Source organism: Mesoplodon bidens, assembly GCF_964165515.1.
Source record: "Mesoplodon bidens genome assembly, chromosome: 8".
NCBI lineage: Eukaryota > Metazoa > Chordata > Mammalia > Artiodactyla > Ziphiidae > Mesoplodon > Mesoplodon bidens.
Window position 1 is genome coordinate 4,235,072 of NC_138165.1, and position 25,213 is coordinate 4,260,284.

The 25,213-nt window shown below is 39.9% G+C and overlaps 1 protein-coding gene across 2 annotated transcripts in view; it reads right to left on the reverse strand.

Annotated features, from left to right (window-relative positions):
• CNTNAP5 (contactin associated protein family member 5) overlaps positions 1-25,213 on the reverse strand; it is a gene marked incomplete at its 5' end in the record, with an annotated part of 887,048 nt that overhangs the window by 638,030 nt on the left and 223,805 nt on the right. For both annotated transcript variants that reach the window (XM_081242026.1, XM_081242025.1), the window contains one exon: positions 17,664-17,857. In XM_081242026.1, coding sequence (XP_081098152.1) covers positions 17,664-17,857 — 194 coding nt within the window. The remainder of the gene's footprint in view (positions 1-17,663; positions 17,858-25,213) is intronic.

Genomic DNA, 25,213 nt, shown 5'->3' on the forward strand with positions numbered 1-25,213 from the left:
TGGATTGATTTTGTTTTGTACAACTATTTTCTCCTTTCCAAGACTGATGTACTGATTTATTTCATACTTTCTTAATATCTACCTTTTCACAAGCCATCTCAATCCTGCTTAGAATGGGTGGACTATAAATAACTAATAAGCAGCTACGGTAATCACAATGAAACTGAGAGCTGTACTCGTCCAATGTTCCCGAGCTCCCCTGACCCTTTCACTTAGAAAAGCCTGCATCCCTCCAATGACACATACAGTATTTTTTCTCTTATTCAAGATTATGAGGATTGGTACTTGAACAGCCTCTGCTTTTGACTGCCAAGAAGGAAAGAAATGTCACTACAGAAATAGCATCCACCCTGCAGCTCTCAAGTACAGAGTGGCCCGGTTGGAAGGCAAACACTGCAGCAGGCAGGTAAAACATCTCCTGAGGAGGAGAGTTCCCATTGCCTCTGATCTGGGAACGGGAGCTCAGGAAGTAAAGAGGCAAATTCTGTGAATGGGGCAGGGGTAGAGGATGGGGGATGACTATTGCTGCTGCTGCTGCTACGGATTATTATTGTTATTCTCATTGTCATCAACCATTACTGACATACACTTAGACAAGTTGCAGCTCCTGCCTCCTTTCAAAATTCACTCTTTGGGGGAGAGAGACAGATTAAAAAAAAAAGAACTAGAATAAAGTGTGATATGTTATCTTCAAAAGGCAGTTGTAGAAAAATATGGAGGTGATTCATTCTGCTGGGAGGACATCTGTATTTTAGAGATGTCTATATTTAAATGAGTTTCAACAGGAGAAGTTCATTCCCTCTGCAGTTACTAGATTCATTGAATTTTCTGATAAATATGGTGCTCATGGATCTTAGAATCAATGGACATCACTCTTCAGAATGACTATTTCATTTTTTAAATTGCCATAAAGGAATTTATAATGAACCCCTAACCCTCTCTAATGTTACTGTAAAATTACACTTTAATATAAATTACATAAAACAAAAATGAAATTAGGGATGTATTCCCATAGGGAAAAAAGTAAATAAGAAGATAGAACTCTGTCTCTTAAGATATTTAAAAATGACATTATTAAAGGGAATAATTCTGAATAATGTCATTGGCAGCAACATGGATGAACCTAGAGATTATCATACTAAGTCAAGTAAGTCAGACAGAGAAAGACAAACATCATATGATATGGCTTATACGTGGAATAAAAAAAATGTTACAAATGAATATATTTACAAAATTGAGATAGACTCACAGACATAGAAAACAAATTGAGGGTTACCAAAGGGGAAGGGGGAGGAGGGATAAATTAGAAGTTTGTGATTAACATATACACATGACTATATATAAAATAGATAAACAACAAGGACCTACTTATAGCACAGGGAACTATACTCAGTATTCTGTCATAACCTATAATGGAAAAGAATCCGAAAAAGGATAGATAGATATGTATGTATAACTGAATCACTGTGCTGTACACCTGAAACTCACACAACATTAAAAATCAACCATATAAAAAAAGAAAAAGAATAATTCTTTAGTCAATATAATAATTTGTCAAAATTACTTAAGAATTGAAAATTGTACTCAATTTCTGTGCATTTATGTGTGTGTGCATGTGTGATATATGTTATATTTACCTGGAGTCAGGCAAGGGATCCTATTTTACATTGCATGGTATTTTAATTTTGGTATATAGCCCTCTGATTATTCATGGATGAATGAACCTTTCTTTTTAAACTCTAAGAATGTATCTGTCTCATCCAAAGTATTTTATTTTATTATTTTTTTAAATTTATTTTATTTATTTATTTTTGGCTGCATTGGGTCTTCATTGCTGCGTGCAGGATTTCTCTAGTTGTGGTGAATGGGGGCTACTCTTTGTTGCAGTGCGCAGGCTTCTCTTTGTGAGGTCTTCTCTTGTTGCAGAGCACGGGCTCTAGGTGTGCAGGCTTTCTCTAGTTGTAGCGCATGGGCTTCAGTAGTTGTGGCATGCGGGCTCTAGAGCGCAGGCTCAGTAGTTGTGGTGCACAGGCTTAGTTGCTCTGTGGCATGTGGGATCTTCCGGGACCAGGGCTTAAACCCGTGTCCCCTGCATTGGCAGGTGGATTCTTAATCAATGCACCATAAGGGAAGCTCCAAAGGATTTTATATTATGGAACATATTAAGCTATACTAGTTGGAAGTATTACTGGTTACTGATATATGCATTTAAAATTATTCCACATTAGAAAAGAGAACCCTCCTACACTGTTGGTGGGAATGTAAATTGGTGCAGCCACTATGGAGAACAGTATGGAGGTTCCTCAAAAAACTAAAAGCAGAGTCACCATACGATCCAGCAATCCCACTCCTGGGCATATATCTGGAGAAAACTCTAATTCAAAAAGATACATGTTCATAACAGCAGTATGCACAATAGCTAAGCCATGAAAGCAACCTAAATGTCCATCAAGAGATGAATGGATAAAGAAGATGTGGTATATTTATATAGTGGAATATTACTTAGTCATAAAAAATGAAATAATGCCATTTGCAGCAACATGGATGGGCCTAGAGATTATCAGACTAAGTGAAGTAGGTCAGACAGAGGAAGACAAATATCATATGATATCACTTGTATGTGGAATCTAAAATATGGCATAAATGAACATATCTATGAAACAGAAACAGACAGAAGTAGACAACAGACTTGTGGTTGCCAAGGGGGAGGGAGGTGGGGGAGGGATGAATTGGGAGTTTGGGATTTGCAGATGCAAACTATTATATATAGAATGGATAAACAACAAGGTCCTACTGTATAGCACAGGGAACTATGTTCAATATCTTGTGATAAACCATAATGGAAAAGAATATGAAAAAGAACATGTATGTGTATAACTAAATCAGTTTGTTGTACTGCAGAAATTAACACAACATTGTAAATCGACTATACTTCAATAAAATTTAAACAATAAATAAATAAATAAAATTATTCCACGTTATTTAATTTCAAATGACCATGGATGAATATTTGCATTATCATAGAAGGATATGTGAGTCTTATAAATTTATTTGCTTATTTATTTTTGGCTGAGTTGAGTCTTTGTTGCTGTGTGCAGTCTTTCTCTAGTTGGGGCAAGCGGGGGCTACTCTTGGTTGTGGTGCGCAGGCTTCTCACTGTGGCGGCTTCTCTTGTTGTGGAGCATGGGCTCTAGGTGTGTGGGCTTCAGTAGTTGTGGCACGTGGGCTCAGTAGTTTGGCTTGCGGGCTCTAGCACGCAGGCTCAGTAGTTGTGGTGCATGGGCTTATGGCTCTGTGGCACGTGGGATCTTCCCAGACCAGGGATCGAACACATGCCCCCTGCATTGGCAGGCAGATTCTTAACCCCTGCGCCATCAGGGAAGTCCCGATATGTGAGTCGTACAAGGAAATTGCCATAAAGTTCTCTGTGCTAACATGTTATTTTCCTTTTTAGTGGAATCCCTTTAAGTGGAGCACTGTGATGGCACAGTCACAACCTCCTATTTTCCTGGAATATTGTGTAGCAACCAGAGGGCCAGATTCTTCCTAGAGAGCAGCACACAGCTAGACTCAATTAGAACTTGGGCCCTTAAACATGTAGCCTTGTTCCATATTTTTCAAATAATGAAGGGTGAGAGAAGGTTCTGTATATCTAAGACATCCAAAGAGGTGTCATAATGTCATCTTGCATTTGCCCAGCCATTTTGCCCAATTGCCACCTTGTAACCCATGTAGACAACTTTTTCACAATCTTCCAAATTAGGTATAATGAATCCTCTTTCCCCAGCAGTGTCATTAATCCAACAATTACTGTTTTGAAATGCCTGTCATATCATCTTTGGTCATGTACAAAGAGCATATTCTTGGAGCATCACTCTGTGGCAAATCTTTTAAAATTGTTTGCTAAGAACAAATTAATGAGGCATCACACCCTCTTCTTCCCCCTGACAACTCTGGCTGCTTCCTCCAAGTTAGCTCACTCATTGCCCACACCTCAGAGTCATCATGTGACTGCATTGCTGTGGGTATTTTTCTCATGCCAAGCCATTTGCATGGGTCACTTTTTCACTTGGGGGCTTCCATATAGCTGTTCCTAGTAATATGTGTGCTATGGAAAGACAGCTTTAATGAGCTACGGGCAAAAGATCATCCCTACCAAATGCATCAATTGCATGGCTTTAAAGTCAAATTTTTAATGATGGAAAAGTAATTTTAGAGAATATTTCAGTTTTATCACTGTGGAATGAGGCAACCAGGGCAAATAGTCAACATATTACTATTTGGAGGGGATTATTTATTTATTTATTTATTTATATTGAAGTATAGTTGATTTACAATGTTGTGTTAATTTCTACTGTACAGCAAAGTGACTCAGTTCTACACAAATATACATTCTTTTTTATATTCTTTTCCATTATGGTTTATCTCAGGATATTGAATATAGTTCCCTGTGCTGTACAGTAGGAACTTGTTGATTATTCATTTTATATGTAAGAGTTTGCATTTACTAACCCCAAACTTTGTGCAAGTCAAAGTAGAGAGATGGAGTTACCTATCAGACTGGGCTCCATCTACCAAAATCACCCTGTTTGGTTTCTTGGACAAGACTAACTCAAATGGAGCAACATTTAGAGGGATTACAACAAAATAGAAGAATTGCTCTAAGTCCTAAGAGGTGATGCAACAAAGTGGAAAGGGAGGACAGATATGCAAGAGATCACTTCTACTTGAAGTGACTGATTCAGGAGACGTGTCATTGTGGGCCTGAGATAATATTTCAACTGGATCTTAAAAGATGAGAGAAAACCTGCAGAAGTGGAAATGTATGTGTTGAGGGGACGTGGTGTGGATTGAAGGAGAATTCCAGGTGATGGATGAATAAAGGCTTAAAGATGGAAAAGCATTACAAGGCACAGCAAGTCATGGCTGTGTTGAACAAGTTGTAGCATTTGTGCTAGGAGCTGTGGAGGAATAAGAGAGGTTGTTATATAGGAGCTGCTATGCACAGTGTCTACACTTCCTCAGTAGAGGAAGAACTCGGAGATTCATACGTGAGATCATAGCAGAATCCACAAACTTGTACATGAGATGGGGGCTGCTACTCAAATTACCAAAATGAAGTGGCTTAAACCAAAATTATTCTTTGATAGTTCTGGAGGCTACAAGTCCAAACTCAAAGTGTCAGGAGGGCCACACTCTCTCTCTGAAAGCTCTAATGAAGAGTCCTTCCTTGCCTCTCCCTAGCTTCTGGTAGCTCCTGGCCATCCTTGGTGTCTTGACTTGTAGCAGCATCCCTCCATTCTCTGCCTCCATCTTTATCTGATCTTTCTCGTGCTTCTTGGTGTCCTCTCCTGTGTTTATAAGAATGCCAGTCACTGGATTTAGAGCTCTCCCTAATTCCAGGATGATTTCACCTCAAGATCCTTAACTACTGCCTACACTCACAAAGACCTTATTTCCAAAAAAAGTCCACATTCTGAGGTCCCAGGGGGGACACTATTTAACCCTCTACAAGTCTGTGTGCAAGTAAAAAGTGGCCCAAAAAAGACAGTTTAATAGGGCTTCCCTGGTGGCGCAGTGGTTGAGAGTCCGCCTGCCGATGCAGGAGACACGGGTTCATACCCTGGTCCGGGAAGATCCCACATGCCACGGAGCGGCTGGGTCCGTGAGCCATGGCCGCTGAGCCTGCGCGTCCGGAGCCTGTGCTCCGCGATGGGAGGGGCCACAACAGTGAGAGGCCCACGTACAGCAAAAAAAAAAAAAAAAAAAAAAAAAGACAGTTTAATAATCATGTGTCCCTACCTACACTTCCACTGAATAGAAGAGTGACTTGGATACTTTGACGCTGCTAAACCAAGTACATCCTTCTCTTATTTGCTGATCTACTTTCTATTGGGTTTCTTTCCCCAGATAAACTCATTTTGTCTTTAGCAAAAATTCATTGAGGCAAGTAAGCTCCCTCCTTGTTTGTCTTCACATGCTTCCTCCAGGAACTTCTTAGAAAGTAGGGTTTCAGTACTTACTGCCTTATTGCTCACACTAAGGTTATATAGATTCCTTGAACTTGTAAAATAATTGGAAGATTACAAAAAAAAATGTTTTATCCATTGGTAGCCCTGTCATCATACTTAAACTTTAAATTCGTAAAGTATCATTGCTGGCCATCTCCTGAATTAACATTTGGATAAGGGTCATCCAACATCAATTAATATCATTACCTGTTCTCTTGTCCAACACATTCAAAAGGTACTGCTCTTAGTCTTCTTTACTCCTGAGTTTATTACAATTTGCTTCCTCTGAATTAAGAGTCCCTAGAAGTACATTGACCATAAAATTATCATCCAAACCAAACCATTTTGAGAGGGAAAGGGGACTCAAAAACTACACTAGAGGGCTTCCCTGGTGGCGCAGTGGTTGAGAGTCCGCCTGCCGATGCAGGGGACATGGGTTCGTGCCCCGGTCCTGGAAGATCCCACATGCCATGGAGCGGCTGGGCCCGTGAGCCATGGCCGCTGGGCCTGCGCGTCTGGAGCCTGTGCTCCACAACGGGAGAGGCCACAACAGTGAGAGGCCCGCATATCACACACACACAAAAAAAAAACTACACTAGAACAATAGGGATAAAGGAATTTACCTGAACAAGCCCAGAAGATGCATCAGCCAACATACCTGTCCTGCCTTATCTCCTACACAAGTCCTGTGTTTTAGCCAAACAGATGGCATTTCTGTTATTTTCTGGGAAAGTAAAGGGTATTATATGTATTTTTTCCAAAACTCAATTTTGTGACTTGTCACAATACATATTCAGTGAGTATGTTTTGAAAATGATATAGTATTTACTTATTCACAGCCAGTATTTATTGAAGACTTACTATGTGCCTGGACAAGATGCATGCCTTTGAATAAGATACATCCTTAGAGGCTCAGAGAGGTTAAGTGGTCCTGAAGATGCACACATCAATTAGACAAAGGGACTGGATGGGGGTATAGATTCCTTAATTACAAATCCTGTGTTTATTCTATTTGATACCTCTCTTAAATTGTTCTGTAAGTCACACAAGACAGGGTCGATTCTGAATCAGGTGCCTTAAACACCGTGCAGATCTTGAGCCCTTACTCCTGTTCCCTCTTAGGTCCCGTATCTGTTTCTTCCCTGAAGTTTCCTTGCCTCATTTTTTTAAAATTTATTTTATTGAAGTATAGTGATTTAAAATGTGTGTCCCTTGCTCTCTTTCTGTAGCTCTTATCACCTACAGCCGACTTGATGGAATGGGGATCCAGGGATGGACCTCCAGACAGAGCACGGATGGAAAGCACAGGATCTTCCCCAAATATTCTGTTTATTCAGGTGGCTCAGGGTGCCCCTCCCAAGCTATGCCTTGGTACATCCACATCCTTTCTTAAATTTTCACGCACTTACAGCACTCATGTGAACACGATGTCTGAAACACAATACCTACAGACTTACGCACCAGGTAGGGGAGGCTGGAAGAGAGACCCAGGCATAGAATTTTTTGGCAGAAAGGCATCCACACTCAAAAATAGACCCACAGACTTAGAAAACAAACTATGGTTACCAAAGTAGTTTGGGATTAACAGATACACACTACTATATATAAAACAGATAATCAACAAGGAACTACTGTACAGCACAAGAACTATATTCAATATTTTGTAATAACCTATAAGGGAGAAGAATCTGAAAAATAATATAAATATATATATATATATATATATATATATATATATATATATACAGTATATACCTGAGTCACTTTGCTGTATGCCTGAAATTAACACATTGTAAATCAACAATATTTCAATAAAAATAAATACATAAATAAAATAAAATGAAATACAATAAAATAATAAAATAAAAGAGTGGATGTGTGTCATGGATTCCTACCCTACTCAGGGCTCTCCTTTCTCTCACCTACACTCAGAGTCCTTCTTATCCACAGATGTTACCATACACAGGCAGATGAGTTGTTTAGAATATGGCACTGACTTGTTCAGGCTTATCTCCTTGGTCCTTATCAGTTCCTTCTACTTGGTTTCACAGTCCATTAATGGGATTATGGCCCTCAGTTATTTCAGTGTGTCACAAACGGGGACAGATAGGACAAAATGGTGGATGAACTATTGCCAGATCAAAAGAGCTAATGGGAAAAAAATTCATAGCACTTATTATACTGACAAGTCAGAAACTTCATGCTCTTATCTGTATGCCCACATACCCTTTCACTGTGTACCTTTCCATGTATTTATCTCACCTCTAAGGATTTCTACATTCTACTCTTGAAGTCTTCTTAATTTATTGCATGCAGAATGTGCCTAGCAGATGTTTGATGTCCTAAATTACAAGCCGATAAGACAGGATGCTAGGGGTCCATGATTCTCTCGTACAGAATTTTTGTTGTTCCCACACAACCTTCCCACACAACAAAGCACCTATGATATTCAGGTCAAAATAATTTCAGCCCAATTTTTCAGACTCCTTTTCTCTCCTTCAAATACTTAAAAACAAACAGAACAGAAAAGCACTGTTCCTTTTCTTCATGGACTTGTTATTTCATTTCCAAATAATTCTGGAGTCCTTAAATTAGAGAATTATTGTCAAACCTATAGCATCTAGATAAATTTAGTGCTGTCATTCAGCTCTGGAATTCAGAGAGCCACCACAGCAGCAGGGGTGCTGCTGGTCACAAGGCAGTGGGGAGGACACCGTGTCCACATGAGCAACGGCAACTGGCCAGATTCAAAACACAAGACCAACTCCTTGAGCTCTCTCCTTTTGTTAACATTGAGGCCAACAAAACTGGCAACCATACTTAACAGGAATAGAAACTTGTGTTTACCACGTTATGCTTTTCTCCTTAATATCAACCACTATCATTAAAATAATAAACTTAATGAAGCCTACTTTCCTTTGGACTTTTTAAAAACACTTGAGAGACTCAGCCTCCTTGAGGTCCCCGCCAGCCTAGACTCTTTCCATCTGGCTAGAGCCAAGTAGACACTTGGGGCTTCAGACTTCGGACTAGAGCCCTTTGCTTTAGGCATCAGTAACTCCCCTAGGCTCTTCTTCCAGCTCTTCTGTCTACTAACAGGACTCCTAGCTAGTTGTCTTTAATGAGCCTGGGTGGGTAACTATCTTTGCCTGTAACCAAAAGGAGATTTTACTTTCCCCACTGTGTGTTCAGTTTATATATATAAAAAAAGAAGGGCTTCCCTGGTGGCACAATGGTTGAGAGTCCACCTGCCAATGCAGGGGTGTCACGGGTTCGTGCCCCGATCCGGGAAGATCCCACATGCCACGGAGCAGCTAGGCCCGTGAGCCATGGCCCTGCGCGTTCGGAGCCTGTGCTCCACAGCAGGAGAGGCCACAACAGTGAGAGGCCCGCATACCACAAAAAAAAAAAAAAAAAGAAAACCTGACTTATTAAGCTTGCTTTCCATTTTGGATGCAAAACTCAAAAGAAAGAAAACTGAGAGATAGTGTCCTCTGGGTATCTTCACCAGGTGTATCACACGCACCTACCTCTAATAGGGATAGTAATTATATCCTTTATTTATTTATTTATTTATTTATTTATTTATTTATTTATTTATGAATGATCTGAATCTCCCATTTGACTTTTTTTAGTTGAATAATTTTTCATTGAAGTATAGTTGATTTACAATGTTGTGTTAGTTTCAGGTGTAGAGCAAAGTGATTCAGTTATACATCTATATATTGTAGAGCTTACAGGCATTCATCCATTTATAGTTTACACAGTGGTTCTCAAAGTGAGGTCCTTTTACCAGTAGCACCAGGATCACCTAAGTTATTGTTATAAATGCAAATTTTCAGCCCCATCCCAGACCTACTGGATCAGAAGCTCTGCAGGTGCGGCCCAGCAATCTGTGTCTTAATAAGTCCCTTGGGGCTTTCTGACACACATTCATTTTTGAGAATCTCTCCTTTACAGATCACATGCACTAAGTACATTCATTATACCAACTTAACAGAGGAGGAAACTGAGCCTTCTAGAGTTTTAGTTATTTACAAAGGTCACAGAATATCTAGCTACCAGACTTAAAACCTGAGAGGATCTATGTAAAAAGAAAAAGGAGGGCTTCCCTGGTGGCGCGGTGGTTGAGAGTCCACCTGCCGATGCAGGGGACACGGGTTCATGCCCCGGTCCAGGAAGATCCCACATGCTGTGGAGCGGCTGGGCCCGTGAGCCATGACCACTGAGTCTGCGCGTCCGGAGCCTGTGCTCCGCAACGGGAGAGGCCACAACAGTGAGAGGCCCCCGTACCGGTAAAAAAAAAAAAAAAAAAAAAAAAAGAAAAAGGAAAAAAAATGTCATGGTAGTTGAAGACTAAATGAATAACGGGTAGCTAAGATTTCTTTTTTGTAGTCATTATACTGAGCTAACATAATTCAATATGCTTACATAAGAAAATGTAATGCTTTGCCACATGTTAAAGCTGAGATATTAACTCCAATTTCTCCTGATCTAAGGAGGGTAATTCTAAAATCTAACTGGTTTATACATATTGGAAACACAATTATGAGTCAAGTTTCCTGTGAACCACTAAGTACCTTAACAATAAGATTAATTTAATAGCAGTGGGTTTAGAAGAATGAATTTTAAGCAGATCACCCTCCTTGATTTGATATCAGCTGCTGGATCCTTTCCCATTACAAATGCAACCAGTTTGTAGGAGACTGCAAACATCTGCTCTCCCCTAGAAAGTGTCCGTATGAATATTAATCCTGAAGACTACATGTGGACTTCTGTCCATGTGATGTGTTTAAATGCTACATATGTAAATGTGTGAAAGGTATTTACTCCTTAAAGAGGCTAGGCCCCATGTTGGGATGTTCTCTGAAACAGTTCAGCAAATTCTAACATTAAGAAGGGAAAACAGATGGGCATCGGTGAGGAACTTTCAAGGGCTAAGTGTGGAGCCAGAGGGCTGGAGGGAGCCTGCTGATTCTGGGGTAAATACCAGCTGTTGCTTCCACAATGCTGATTGGCCAGTTGTTTTCTGTCCCCTTTTCTGCAGAGTTTTATCCAGTGATAAGAGAATCAAAGGTCAACAAAAGTGCTTAGCACAGAACCAGAATGATTCAAGGGAAATATGTGTTAAGCTTGGAAGACTTTTACTTGTCTGGTCTAAACTGGATCCATAGTGAAGCTCAGGGTTCATTGCTGTGTATTCCCACAAGGCAGCCCATAAACCAAGGGTTCTGAGCAGGGAAGTGTAAAGAAATGGATGCAAAGGGTTTTGAAGGTTCTAAATATATATTGCCATGGATGGAAACAATGATCACTCCAAGGAGGTTCAGTAGCATTTTCAAGGCTATATGAGTAACCAATGGTAAAACTGGCATCTGACCCTAATCAAAATCCTCTGCATTTCCCTTCACCTTGACTTGGTGCATGGTGATGACTCGCTCTTGCATTGATGGTCTCCATTAAATCAGTGGCAATATTCTGATCATGCCAAGCTCTGAAAAGAGTTTTCAGCAATGTCCAACTAGGAAATGAATAGCTATATTAAAAGCTTAGGTGTATATCTGTGTGAGAGAGAGAGTAGAGGAAAAAACTATTAACAAAATTATGAAAAATGTATTTAATAGTATTTTCTTATATGTAGTCTTTGTGATTTAACAAAAAAATATTATAACAAAATGATGAACACACAATGACTTACTTGCTTTGGTCTGTAGTCAAAGAAGATATGGTGATACTAGTAGTTTACAATCTCTAGCGAGCATCATTCTCCAGGTTTACCTTGTATAACTGATTGGGGAAATCGTGTATCTAAATTTATTAACTTGTGTGTCTTCGATACTTATACATCTTCCTTTAAGATTTTGCTTATAGCATTTCTCCTAAAACCAAGCAGGACCATGTGGGGCCTTCCTGGGGACAGACCCCCATATCCCCCCTCTTATTTGTAGGAAAGCCTTAGCCACCTAGACCTTGCCTGAGTTCCAAAGAGCAAATTTAATCAGAGAAGTGAGAATATGCAGAAACAAAGGAAAGCAGTCAAGCCAGATAAAATAATAATAGTTTAGCCATAAAACAAAGTCAAGGGCCTTTAGTTCCTCCTCAAGGGCCATAGCATCCTGAGCCATATCCTTGAGTTATTTTGAAGATACTAAAACTCCCAACAGATGGAAAAAGTTAAATGCATGCTGACTACTAGTGTGTAGACCCCAGACAGTTTGGAACCAGAAGGTTGATGATTGAGAACCCTGGAACATCACCTTATTTCCTCACCATCAACCAGCTGGAGAACTGTGCATGAGCTGATCACATATTTCTCACACTGTCCTTAAAAACACTTCCTTGAAAGTCATTGGGGACTTCAGGTCTTCTGAGCACGAGCTGCCTGTTTTCCTTGCTTGGTGCCTGCAATAAACACTGTACTTTCCTCCATCACAACCCAGCGTCAGTAGATGGGCTTTGCTGTGCATTGGGCAAGGGGACCCAAGTTCAGTTAGGTAACACTCCTGCTTTGAACACTCCTCCTTCCCCACCATTTCCTCTTTCTGCCTTCCTACCTTTATGGAATTTTTATTAGGCAGACCATATTTTGTAGTTTCCAGGAAGCCAAAGGAACTTAAACATGGTCCCTGCTTTTGCCATTCATCAAAGCAGCTTCCACCCGTATACCCCCAAGCACACCTTGACAGCTTCGTGTATCTGAACTGCCATTGGTGCTACTCTTACACATAGGCTGTGTTGCAGCATGTCCTTAATGGTTCTGTGAATTCATGGGAGGGATTAACCACATCTTCAAGCCCCTTGTTATGTCCAATACACAGCACGGTATCTGGGGTCTCATGAGAGTTGAAAAGATATATGTTGATGGTAATGAGATTCTCACTCTTAAATTGGTTTCTGAAATTGGTAGGCTTAAAATACGATGTCAGACAGTGATCAATACTCTGGATATTTTAGGCCAAATTGGCAGAATAAATGTGTATAAATCATGAAGATCAGAGAGCCTCTCCCAGAGCGTTTAGAAGGCACTCAAGGGTGAAATTGAGAAACTGATGACCTAAATGTATAATCCATTGTTTCAACTGACCTTTATGTCAGAAAGGTGTTAAGTAGCATAGGCAAGCCCCTTCATAATGGACAGGATCCAGAAAGCTACAGAAAATCAGAGACCATCGTATCATCCAGGCCAAAGGATTCTATCAAACAAGACCAGATGGCTGACATATTTGGGAAGTGGCAACATGATTTTAGAAGAGAAAACTGTAAACTGGATATTAACAAAATGCAGTATATTCAGATAATGTACTTCAGGGTCATGGGAAGAGGAAAATGATCCTGATTAACTTGTCCAAGATCAATCAGGAACAACGTGGATAAGGTGATTTAAAAATAGGGCTCCTGATAACCAACAAGGTCCTAATGTAGAGCACAGGGAATTATTATATTCAATATCCTGTGATAAGCCATCATGGAAAAGAACATAAAAAGAATGCATACACATGTATAACTTAATCACTTTGTTGTACAGCAGAAATTAACACACATTGTAAATCAACTATACTTCAATAAGACAAATTAAAAAATAAAAATAAAAATGGGTCTCATATTAAAACACACACATTGGAGGCTGTCTTTGAAATTTCAGAGCGATAAGTAACAGAATATAAAGGAAAGTAGCAATGCCCATAGAGAAGGATGTATGTTTGGAACATGTACATGTTGTATGCAGGAAACATAGGTGGATTCATGAAGGGTTTGAACACTGACATACAAGAGACACAGGAGTGAAAAGGTAATCTGTGGATATAATAGGGACGGTAAGTGTTTCTCCTGGAATATCTTTCAAAATGACTGGTAACAGGACTCTGGCCTCTGTGGATTTAAAGAGTTAGAGGTTCCTATGTACCAAATCCATTGATCCACTTTACTGAACGTTGGCTGAAGTTGCTGCTCAGAGTTCGGATCTTAATATTTGTGTTATTTTGGCATGTCTACAAGCCAACCAGAAAGAGATTTTGGATGTGCTAATATTCTAAAAGTCTTGCTAAGTTTGTCCCCGAGACAGCTTCACACCTGATTATTTAGTGAAGTGAGAACTCTGGCTTATTCATAAATCATAATGCATTGCTACATGACTGCTTGGTGGCCTCATTTATGAACATTGCATTCAGAGCCAGTTCACAAACTCTGCAAATTGGATTTTTAGAGCATGAATATCTGCTACTATATATTGGACAGGTATATTTCTGGGATTATTTTTCTGAACTAAAGTTTGCAAAATAAAAGAAATCTCTTGAGTACTAGCAAATTGATATCCTATCCAAGGGGTATGCTATAGTTGTACTGCTTGGTAAATCAACTTTAAAAGACATTACAAACTCCATATCATCTGAAAATTGAAGATCTTCAAAAGACCTTGTGAAAGTCTCATTCAAGAGATTTTTCTATTTTCTGTGATACACAATCCTTAATTAAGTCAATACTTGGTATTGATGTTTTGGGGTACTGACTTTTTTCTGAAAAGTTGAACCATTTAGAGAGTTTTATAAAACCCTCTTGTTTGGCTATTGCTTTTATCTTGTTTATCAGGATTAACTTTGGTGAAACTATAGTCTGATTTATCATTTTATATTTAAAAGAAAAAGAAAAACTCTCAAGGTTTCCTTTTCATTCAATAACACAATCTGGTGGAAATAACAATGCAAATTAGGCACAAGTCAGATTTTATACATGTTCATGAAATGTTTGGTAATATACTCTGAGTCTCTGTTTGATGGGTATTCTATAAGGCCTATACAGTTTCAGAGAGTTTGAGCACTATTTATAACATATAGAGATATAGTTAGATAGTATTAGTGCTTTCTCATTTTTAAATTTTAGCAGCACGTGAAATACACAATAGGGTTTAACATTTTCCCTCTGGAGTGGGCCTGGCAAAGTCTAAGGTGAGAAAGGTATATCAGTTCTGTGAAAATTAGAAAACAAATTCAAGTGTAGTAAAGAAGAAATAGAAAGTACAGTTTCTGCAATCAAGTATAGTTAGGAATCAGTCTTGGTTTGTATTCTGGCATCACCAGTGTCTGGTTATGTGAGCTTGGGTTGGTCTCTGAACCCTGAATCTCCAGAATTTATAACACCTTTTTAAGTATGCGGAATGGCAGTTGTGTACGGTCTTCGGTCTTCAGTAGCCGTTAGTTCCCTCAATAGTAATACGAGGGGACACGCATTGTTTTTCAAAATTTGAGCCTTGTTAGTGTGCACGACTTACCATCATGTCCCTGCCCCATGTCACTGGAGGGGCGAAGACCCCTCCCCAAATCTTTCCTCCTTCTGGGGTTTGCATCTGACAGGTTGGTCCTGAAGCTGCCTCCCCTCTCAAGGGCCCTGCAGGCATTGGAAGTGTCTCTGGGGAGGCCTTAGCTGGAACTCACCACCTTCCTGTGCACAACGGTTGCCTGCCTTTTCTCCTCTGCCCACCCAACATCTTTTGCCTCCTCCCAAAGGCCAAGGCTATTCTGAGATGAGGAAAGGGACAGGCACGAGAATAATGTCCTCCCCTCCAATTCTGTAAGCACTAACAATTCTGCAGTTCTTGTAATAGCCATCCAAAACGTAGTTCAGGCTACATGTCCAGTCATAATAGGCGTGGAGCCTACCAGGACTTATAAAATAGGCCCCTGCCTTCAAGGGGCTTGGGGTTTTGTGGAAGCACAGGCAAACCAACAGGGGCAAGAAAGTGAAATAGTCCTTATGCCCACTGGTCACAAGCCCAGAGAAATTGTCCATTCTTGAAATACATCCTGATCCACAGGACAGGTCAAAAGCAGGTCATTTGATTCTGAAGAAAATGAAACTCAGGGTTTTCTAAAAGTTTAGACAAAAGAACTCAAAACTTCAATCTGAAAAACAACCAGTTCTGATTGAAAATGCCAAAGCAAATAAATAACACCGCATCTATCTGTCCCTCTCAAGTCAGCATAAAATCTTAAAATTGTGCCTCAAAATGGAAGGTGTGCTTATTTCTCTTTTCAAACTAAACACAAACCAAAAAAAAAAAAAAAAAAAAACCTGTAAAACTTATGGGGGCTTCAAAATTGAGGAAAAAACAGAATAGTCCCCAAAAGACTATTTGTAAAATGAAGAAAACCCATGCTCTCCATAAATATTACCACTTAATATTACAAGCCACTCCGAATAAAGATGACTATTATAATATTCTCCAGTTTCAATCTGCCATAATTAATCTTCAGTTTACTATTACTTTCAATTACGAATAGTGATGGGTAAGCAATTAACAAATAACAATGAATATAAAATATAATTTGTTTTCCCAGCAGAGTGAGACCAACACAGAAAAATGTATGTGTAAACAGCAGCAATTTGGAAGTGTAATTGGGATTGATTTAAGGGGGAAAACAATTAAGGACATTATGAGAAGGAAAGCTAATGCTAGCAACCGCTAAATCTTCACCTCCTATGCACATTTAGAAAAAAGTAAATATCTGGTGAGGTTTTTTCCCAAAAGCAAAAGTGACCTGAACCTACACATTATTTTATTTGATGCATAAGTCTATGAGGTCTCCTCTGGATGCCTTTTGGCCCCGCCTCGACCTCCAATTCCTCACCTCGTAATTTGGGGACAGCCTTTCACTCACCTTTTGGGGTCAAGAACTTGGGTCCAGGGTTGTGGAAGGCACAGTTTTTTTTTTTTTTCATAACCTGGACCAAACTGTCTCTTACTTCTAAGCTGCAGATTGTTTATAAAGGCAGAATCATTCTAAATTTTATATTTGTTTTGTATTTTTAACACTTTTAATTGTTTTCAAAACTTGAATAGGCAGTTGAACTCAATGACTTTAAAGTCAGACCAGGCTGTGGATTACCGGACCAAGATGCACCAACTGGGCAACTTTGGTCAAGGTACAGAACTGAGCTAATTGTATCATGACAAGGTATGTAAAGTGATTGGTACATAATAAGTAAATATTTACATATATACACTACTAAATATTTACTTTTTATGTACCAGGCACTTTACATACCTTGTCATAATGCAATTAGCTCAGTTATGTATGTACCAAATGTAAAAGAGATAGCTAGTGGGAAGCAGCCACATAGCACAGGGAGATCTGCTCGGTGCTTTGTGACCACCTAGAGGGGTGGGATAGGGAGGGTGGGAGGGAGATGCAAGAGAGAGGAGATATGGGGATATATGTAATGCATAACTGATTCACTTTGTTATAAAGCAGAAATTAACATGCCATTGTAAAGCAGTTATACTCCAATAAAGATGTTAAAAAAATAGGTAAATATTTAATAAACACATCCTCAGTCAACCAATACATTCTTGTCAACGATCAGACTTCCATGTTGTAGTTCTCTTTTTATCCCTGAAAGAACTAAGGCCCCGTCAGTGAAATCCCCAAGTTACCAGAAAAGGAGAAAAACACTAAACTCTTTGCAACAGACATCTTCATTTCCCTAGGAACTGGCGTCATGCTGCAGATAGGACCTAGATATGGTCTAATTATTTCTGAATGGGTACACAACAGTTATCAAGCTACCGGCAATCTGGATAGAGGAAAATGACAGAAACGTTCACTGGCTACCATGAGGGCATCAGTTTTATTCAACTGATGAGAAAATTTGTCCTACCCAGATGCTGTCTTCTTGCTTGTACTGTTTCCAGTTGTGTCCTGTGTCACTGAACATCAGGCTGTAGCTCGTCACCCAGTCAGAGCTTCCGTATCTTCCCTGCGTGGCCACTGCTGTAATCTCCACTCTGTTGCCCAGGTCGATCTGGAGCCACTGCTGAGCATTGGAATCTGCTGGGGACCAACCACCACTTCCTGGAAGAGGATCAGAGAGAGAGAGAGTTGCAGCAACATCTCACAGAGCCACAACTGTCTCCTCTCACAGAGGAAAAAAAAAAAAAAAAACAGTGTTCAGCTAAGGTGTCTGTAACCAAAATATGTGTGCCTCACTTCATAAACCCCTGGTATTTTCTTTTTAAAAATTTTATTGGAGTAGAGTTGATTTACAATGTCATGTAAGTTTCAGGTGTATGGCAAAGTGATTCAGTTATACATATGCATATATCTACTTTTTTTCAGATTCTTTTCTCATATGGGTTATCACAGAATGTTGAGTAGAGTTCCCTGTGGTATACAGTAGGCCCTTGTTGGTTATCTATCTTATATATAGTAGTGTTTGTATGTTAATCCCAAGCTCCTGATTTATCCCTCCTCCCCCCATGTTTCCCCTTTGGTAACCATGAGTTTGTTTTCTATGTCTGTGAGTCTATTTCTGCTTGGTAAATAAGTTCATTTGTATCGTATTTTAGATTCCACATATAAGTGATATCTTAGGATATTTGTCTTTGTCTGACTTACTTCACTTAGTATGATCATCTCTAGGTCCATCTACGTTGCCACAAAGGGCATTATTTCATTCTTTTTATGGCTGAGTAATATTCCACTGTATATATAGACCATATTTTCTTTATCCATTCATCTGTCGGTGGACATTTAGGTTGTTTCCATGTCTTGCCTGTTGTGAATGGTGCTGCAATGAACATTCTCGACCCAATTTTCCTTCTCCTCCTCCATCAAATTCCCTTTCATGGTTTAATATTCACCTTAAATTCTGTTTCCTCTATGATTCATCCTCTCTTTTCCCAGTTATTACAGTTTTCATCTTCTGGATTCCTAATGGAATGTCACCTATTTTTTACAACTTTTAACATGCCTTATACCCTCTTCCTGACTGGTCTTTCCTTCCTTCCTTCTTTGCTTTCTTCTTCCATTCCTCCTTTTCTTTTCCCTGATCTTTAGCTTTTTCTAAATACGTGCTGTGAACCTGCTGTGGACCAGACATTTTGCTGTGGACGCAAAGATGCATGATCGCTGACTATGCCTTTGAGAGGTTAGTGTTCACTCATTCAACAGATGCTCACTGAGCACCAGGAGGTTGCTCGATACTGAAGAGAGAGAGAGACACACACACACACAAATGTGTAATGTGATAGGAAAGAGAGCCTTCAGAGAGGAGAACACAAGTTTCAATAGGAGCACAGATGACAGAATGCTTAGGTAGGTGGTCAGAAAACCCTAGAGACAGTGACAGTGGAGACGAAAGCTGTTTCCCCAGCAAACAAAGTGAGACAGAGAAAAAGTTGGAGAGACCAACCCAGGCCACAGAAACAGCACATGCAACATCTCAGAGAGACATAAGAGGGCCCCATCCCTGGGTCTCCATGTGATTCTATATGTTTGACACACAGCAACATTCTGAAATGTGACCAAAGCCTTTGCGCCCCAGAATTTTATTATTTGACACATTGGAACTTTGCAGAAGATCAATATGAACTCTTGCTTCTTTGGAAGACTTGTGACCTAAGTTTTCTGTTTTCATTTCCCATAGGTATAAAGAGGTCCGTATTTATTCTTCCTGACCCAAGGGTCCACAAGACATCGGAATCCTGAGTGGGACCTATTGTAGATTGTGTATGCCATGGGTGCACCCCAATATTCATAGCAACACTATTTACAATAGCCAAAATATGGAAGCAACCTAAGTGTCCAAGGAGAGATGAATGGATAAACAAGATGTGGTATATATACACAATGGAATATTAATCAGCCATAGAAAATAATGAAATAATGCCATTTGCAGTAACATGGATGGACCTAAAGATTATCATACTAAGTGAAATAAGTCAGACAGAGAAAGACAAATGCCATATGATATCACTTATATGTGGAATCTAAAAAAAAAGTGCTACAAATCCACATATATACAAAGCAGAAATAGACCCACAGACAGAGAAAACAAACTTATGGTTACCAAAGGGGAAAGGTGGGGGAGGGATAAAATAGGAGTTCGGGAGTAACATACACGCTAGTATACATAAAACAGATAACCAACAAGGACCTACTGTATGGCACAGGGAACTACGCTCAACATTTTGTGATAATCTATAAGGGAAAAGAATCTGAAAAAAGATATGTATTATGCATAACTTAGATATATATTATGAATAACTTCTGTGCTGTACACCTGAAACTAACACAACACTGTAAATCAACTATACTTCAATTAAAAAAGAAAAGAAAGAAAGTAGCCCTTTTGTTAAGAACCTTGCTCAGGGCATCAGGTTGGGTGATTCATTGGATTTTTAATTTAGAGGCGTTAACCAATAAGTCCCTTTTGATTTCAACCTGTGCCACTGAAAATCATTTTAGTGATGTCCCAGTTTACATTCTTGCCAGCTCGGGAGGACTCAACTGGACCCCTCCTTGGTACTGAGAACTTTCTGAGTCCCCACTGGCTGCCCCCTGCAGAGATAGCTTGTCATCATCTGGGAGTGGGCAAAGGGGGCAGAGAACATGAGATAGGCCCTACTCTGGCCATAAGGCACACTGATCGATTTCATCCCAATAAATAGCTAGTACTGTAGCCAACTAGGACCCTATGAGGCCTTCCCAGAATAGACTGCCACCAATGTCCTCCGCCTGCCTTTTGTCTGTAGAAAAACTTCAGTCGAAGAATAAATTTAATCAGAGAAATCAGAAAACACAGAAAGGAAAATAGTCAAGCAAGACAAATAATAACACTTTAGCCATTAAACAAAGTCAAGGATCTTTAGTTCCTCCTCAAGGACTGTAGATACTATTCTGAGCCATGTCCTTTGAGCTGTTTACAGATACTGAAGCCCCCAACAAGTGGGAGAAGTTAACTGCTTGCTGCCCAAAAGCACATAGACTCCAGACCAGTTGGAACCAGAAGGTTGATGATGCTGACTCCCAATGACCTCACCACCAGCCAATCAGAAAAATGTCCATGAGCTGATCACACTCCCCACAACCCCCCTCCCTCACCCTGTCTTTAAAAACATTTCCCTGGGGCTTCCCTGGTGGCACAGTGGTTGAGAGTTTGCCAGCCAATGCAGGGGGCACGGGTTCGTGCCCCGGTCCGGGAAGATCCCACATGCCGCGGAGCAGTTGGGCCCATGAGACATGGCTGCTGAGCCTGCGCATCCGGAGCCTGTGCTCCGCAATGGGAGAGGCCACAGCAGTGAGAGGCCCATGTACTGCAAAACAAAAACAAAAAACAAAAAACAAAAACATTTCCCTGAAAACCTTCAGGGGATTCGGGTCTTTTAAGCGCTAGCTGCCCTGACTCCTTCCTTGGTGCCCTGTGATAAAGCTATCTCTTTCTACTTCACCCAAATGTCTGTCTCCAAGATTCAATCTGGCACTGGTGTACAGAGGCTGAATTTCGGCAACAGTACTTTTGTTTGACAACATTTTGTTTTCGCTTCCCTGACAAGATTCAAATGCAAGGAAAGAAAGAGAAGTATGCTCATCCCCTACCATGGAATGTCTTTTATTAAGTGTTTTGCAAGACATGAATACCCAGTACTGCTGGTATTCACTAATATCCATTCTCTCTTCCTTCTATAGTAATAGAACGGCAGAGAGTGCATGGCTTAACTACACTTTTCAGCTCTCAGTACCTTTCGAGTTGTGGCCCTATGGACAAATTCTCTCCAAGAAAAATGTGAGTGGGAAGATGTGCCAGCTGCAGGCCATTGGGTCTCTTCCCCACTTGCTTTCCCCTTTCACCACTGATGGATGCAGCCAACAAGGACCTAGAAGATGGTAGAACCTCAGCATGGAAGATGCCAGATTCCCACATCATCACACGTAAACTACACTATGCATGAGAACTAAAGACGTATTTTGTTTAAGCTATTGTGTAGTGGAATCTATTGGATACTGCAGTTTAACCTACCTTAATACATACAAAGTACCCGGTAGAGTAAATAGAATAATGCCCATATTATAGTTGGGTAAACTGAGGTCCAGCAAGTGTAGAACACCTGGAACTCAGGATGAAAGCACAGCTATTTGAGACTCTTATGTAACAGAAAAAAAAAGGTTTCTAAAAACCAGAAAATCAAGAAGGGGGAAAAGGACTGGGAGGAGACATTTGAGCAGAGATTCTGAGCTTCTAGGCCCACAAGTACTGTTTTTCTTTTTTTTTTTTTGCGGTACAGGGGCCTCTCTCACTGCTGTGGTCTCTCCCGTTGCAGAGCACAGGCTCTGGACGCGCAGGCTCAGCGGCCATGGCTCACGGGCCCAGCTGCTCCGCAGCATGTGGGATCTTCCCGGACCGGGGCACGAACCCATGTCCCCTGCATCGGCAGGCGGACTCTCAACCACTGCGCCCCCAGGGAAGCCCCACAAGTACTTTTTTAATCAATGAACCCTTTCTTCACCAATATGTCCACGATTCCCAATCTATTTTACCCTCTCCCAACTTCTCAAAACTGGCAGGGAGGTCCAAGAAGGAGGAGATATTACATTTCCGAGAAATCTAAAATTGTTCTGAACCTACTATTGATTTCCACTTAATTTCTCCTGCCCATTTCATGAGACTTCTTTCTTCTTAAGTGAAAAAAAAAAGCAAGGCTGTGTAAACTATATGACTTCAACAATATTAAAACATGATAGAAAAGAAATGTGTATGGTGATTTCTTCTGAATGATGAAAGTATGAGTGATTTTATTCTTTCATGCTCTTTGCATGTAACATCTTCTATTATCAGCATGCCTTTCTTTTATAAACTGAGACCCATTTTTACATGGCTTATTGCATAAAGAATATATGTAGTGACTTGACATTTGGTGGTATAATATAGAACTCTTTGTGTGACCATCACAATTTTTGAAATGAAAATCCTCAAACCTTAACTATTTCTCTTTACCCTCCTATTGTCCACAAATAGATGCCTTAGTCATGCTTTAGAGTTTTTCCTTCATTTATCCTACTTATTCTTATCATATTTACATCTGATAAGAAATTATGTTAATGATGGAAGAAAGGAAATAAAATAACAAGGAACTTTTCCAACCTCCTTGCAAAGAATAAAATCACAAGAGACTGACCCAAACTAAACCAAAACAAAACAAAAAAAGCTATTGCTAAAAATATTCCTTCAAGTCTGTCTAAAGAAAATCACATCACCCTTTTGCCCACAGTAAAAAACCTTAGTTTATTAACCTCCCCAAAATTAAAATTGTTGATGTTAGCATTCATTAACACATCAAGTTAAGAATTTTCCAAACCCAGGAGCTTCAGCCTAAGCTCTTAAAATGGTGGGTCACTGCATGATAATTGCCAAGGACTTTTTCCCTGCTGTTGATGGTGTTCCCAGAATTACAGCTAATAGGGAAGACATCCAAGGTTGCCATGGTTGCTATGGCAAACATTTTATTCCTTCCACCAAACAATAAGTGTGTTTTCACAAATTAAAAGAGTAGCCTGAAGATACTATTTGCAGTTGTTTTTAAGACACACAGTGCCCACGTTAGCTTTCTGTTTCTGAATTGTTCTCTAGATCGAGGTGTAACATACACACAGGTACCTGTGTTTGGCAAGTTACAGGTGTCAACTAAGGCAGTGCTCTCTGTAATTGTGACTGCGATATAAATAATCAGGAACTACAATTCCCATAAACCCTGCAGTTTGAATCAAAAGGAATTTAATGGAAATTTAAAGGAAAATTATAATTTTAAGGGAAAAGTAACCCCACCTTAGTTTTTTTTTTTTTACATCTTTATTGGAGTATAATTGCTTTACAATCGTGTGCTAGTTTCTGCTTCATAATGAAGTGAATCAGTCACACACACACATATGTTCCCATATCCCTTCCCCCTCGCTTCTCCCTCCCTCCCTCCCTCCCTATCCCACCCCTCTAGGTGGTCACAAAGCACCGAGCTGATCTCCCCGTGCTATGCAGCTGCTTCCCACTAGCTATCTATTTTATGTTTGGTAGTGTATATATGTCCATGCCACTCTCTCACTTTGTCACAGCTTACCCTTCCCCCACCCCATATCCTCAAGTCCATTCTCTAGTAGGTCTCTGTCTTTATTCCTGTCTTACCCCTGGGTTCTTCATGACATTTTTTTTTCTTAGATTCTATATATATGTGTTAGCATACGGTATTTGTCTTTCTCTTTCTGACTTACTTCACTCTGTATGACAGACTCTAGGTCCATCCACCTCATTACAAATAACTCAATTTCGTTTCTTTTTATGGCTGAGTAATGGGATGCAGCAAAAGCAGTTCTAAGAGGGAATTTTATAGCAATACAATCCTACCTTAAGAAACAGGAAACATCTCGAATAAACAACCTAACCTTGCACCTAAAGCAGTTAGAGAAAGAAGAACAAAAAAAACACCTTAGGTTTTGATAGCATCTAGAACATGGAGTCTAGAGTGATTTGCAGGCTATAACTTAGTTTATTCTTAGCACAGCCCAAACATCATACCCTACATGCTGTGTGATTTCACTTTGGGGGAAAAGATGGAACTGAGAGTCAAGAGCCTTGGTTCTAGACCCAGCTCTGCTCCTGAGGTTAGGTTAGATGAGATTCTCAAATGTGTTCAATCATCAGAAAACACCTGGAGTGCCTGTGAAGATGACAGATTCCTTGGCCCACTCTTTGCTAGCTTATGCAGGGGCCTAACCTGGAAATCTGTATCTTGAGAAAGGTGCTCATGACATGCTGAGTGGTTTAGGAAACATTGGAGAAAATAGCTTCTAAAATTTCAGTTATACTATTTTACTAAGAAGAGTGAATTTTTTATTTGTTTCATGGTCCAGGTTAGCTTAAATCCAACATGCTATTCTTGATGATTATAAACAAACAAACAAAAAAAAAAAGCAGCATGAAATCACCTCCGGATCTAAAGATGGACAGTCTTCTCCAATTTGATCCCCAGTCACCCACCCCTAAGCACAGATGGAAACTTAAAGTCAAACTTACAATTTCCCAGGAAATCTAAAAATTTGTGAATTCAGAAATACCCCTCTTTGCTCTTGATTGCACACTTCTTTCCACTCCCAGTTAACCCTTTTACTTCTTCTCATCACCCCTATTCTACACACCCTTGGAGTGTTCATTCACTCACAATAGTAGCTAGCAGTAGGATAGTCCTTGCTCAGTACACGGCACTGCCCTAGACACTTGGCAGACATAGACTCACTCATCATCCCAGAAGCTCTTCATGATTGGTATTATTATCATTATTCCATTCGACAGAAGGAAAAACTGAGGCCAGAATTGTTGGTCAGCTTTTCCAAGATCACACAAGAGGTCAGTGGCAGAACAGGGGATTCAAACCCAGAAAATTG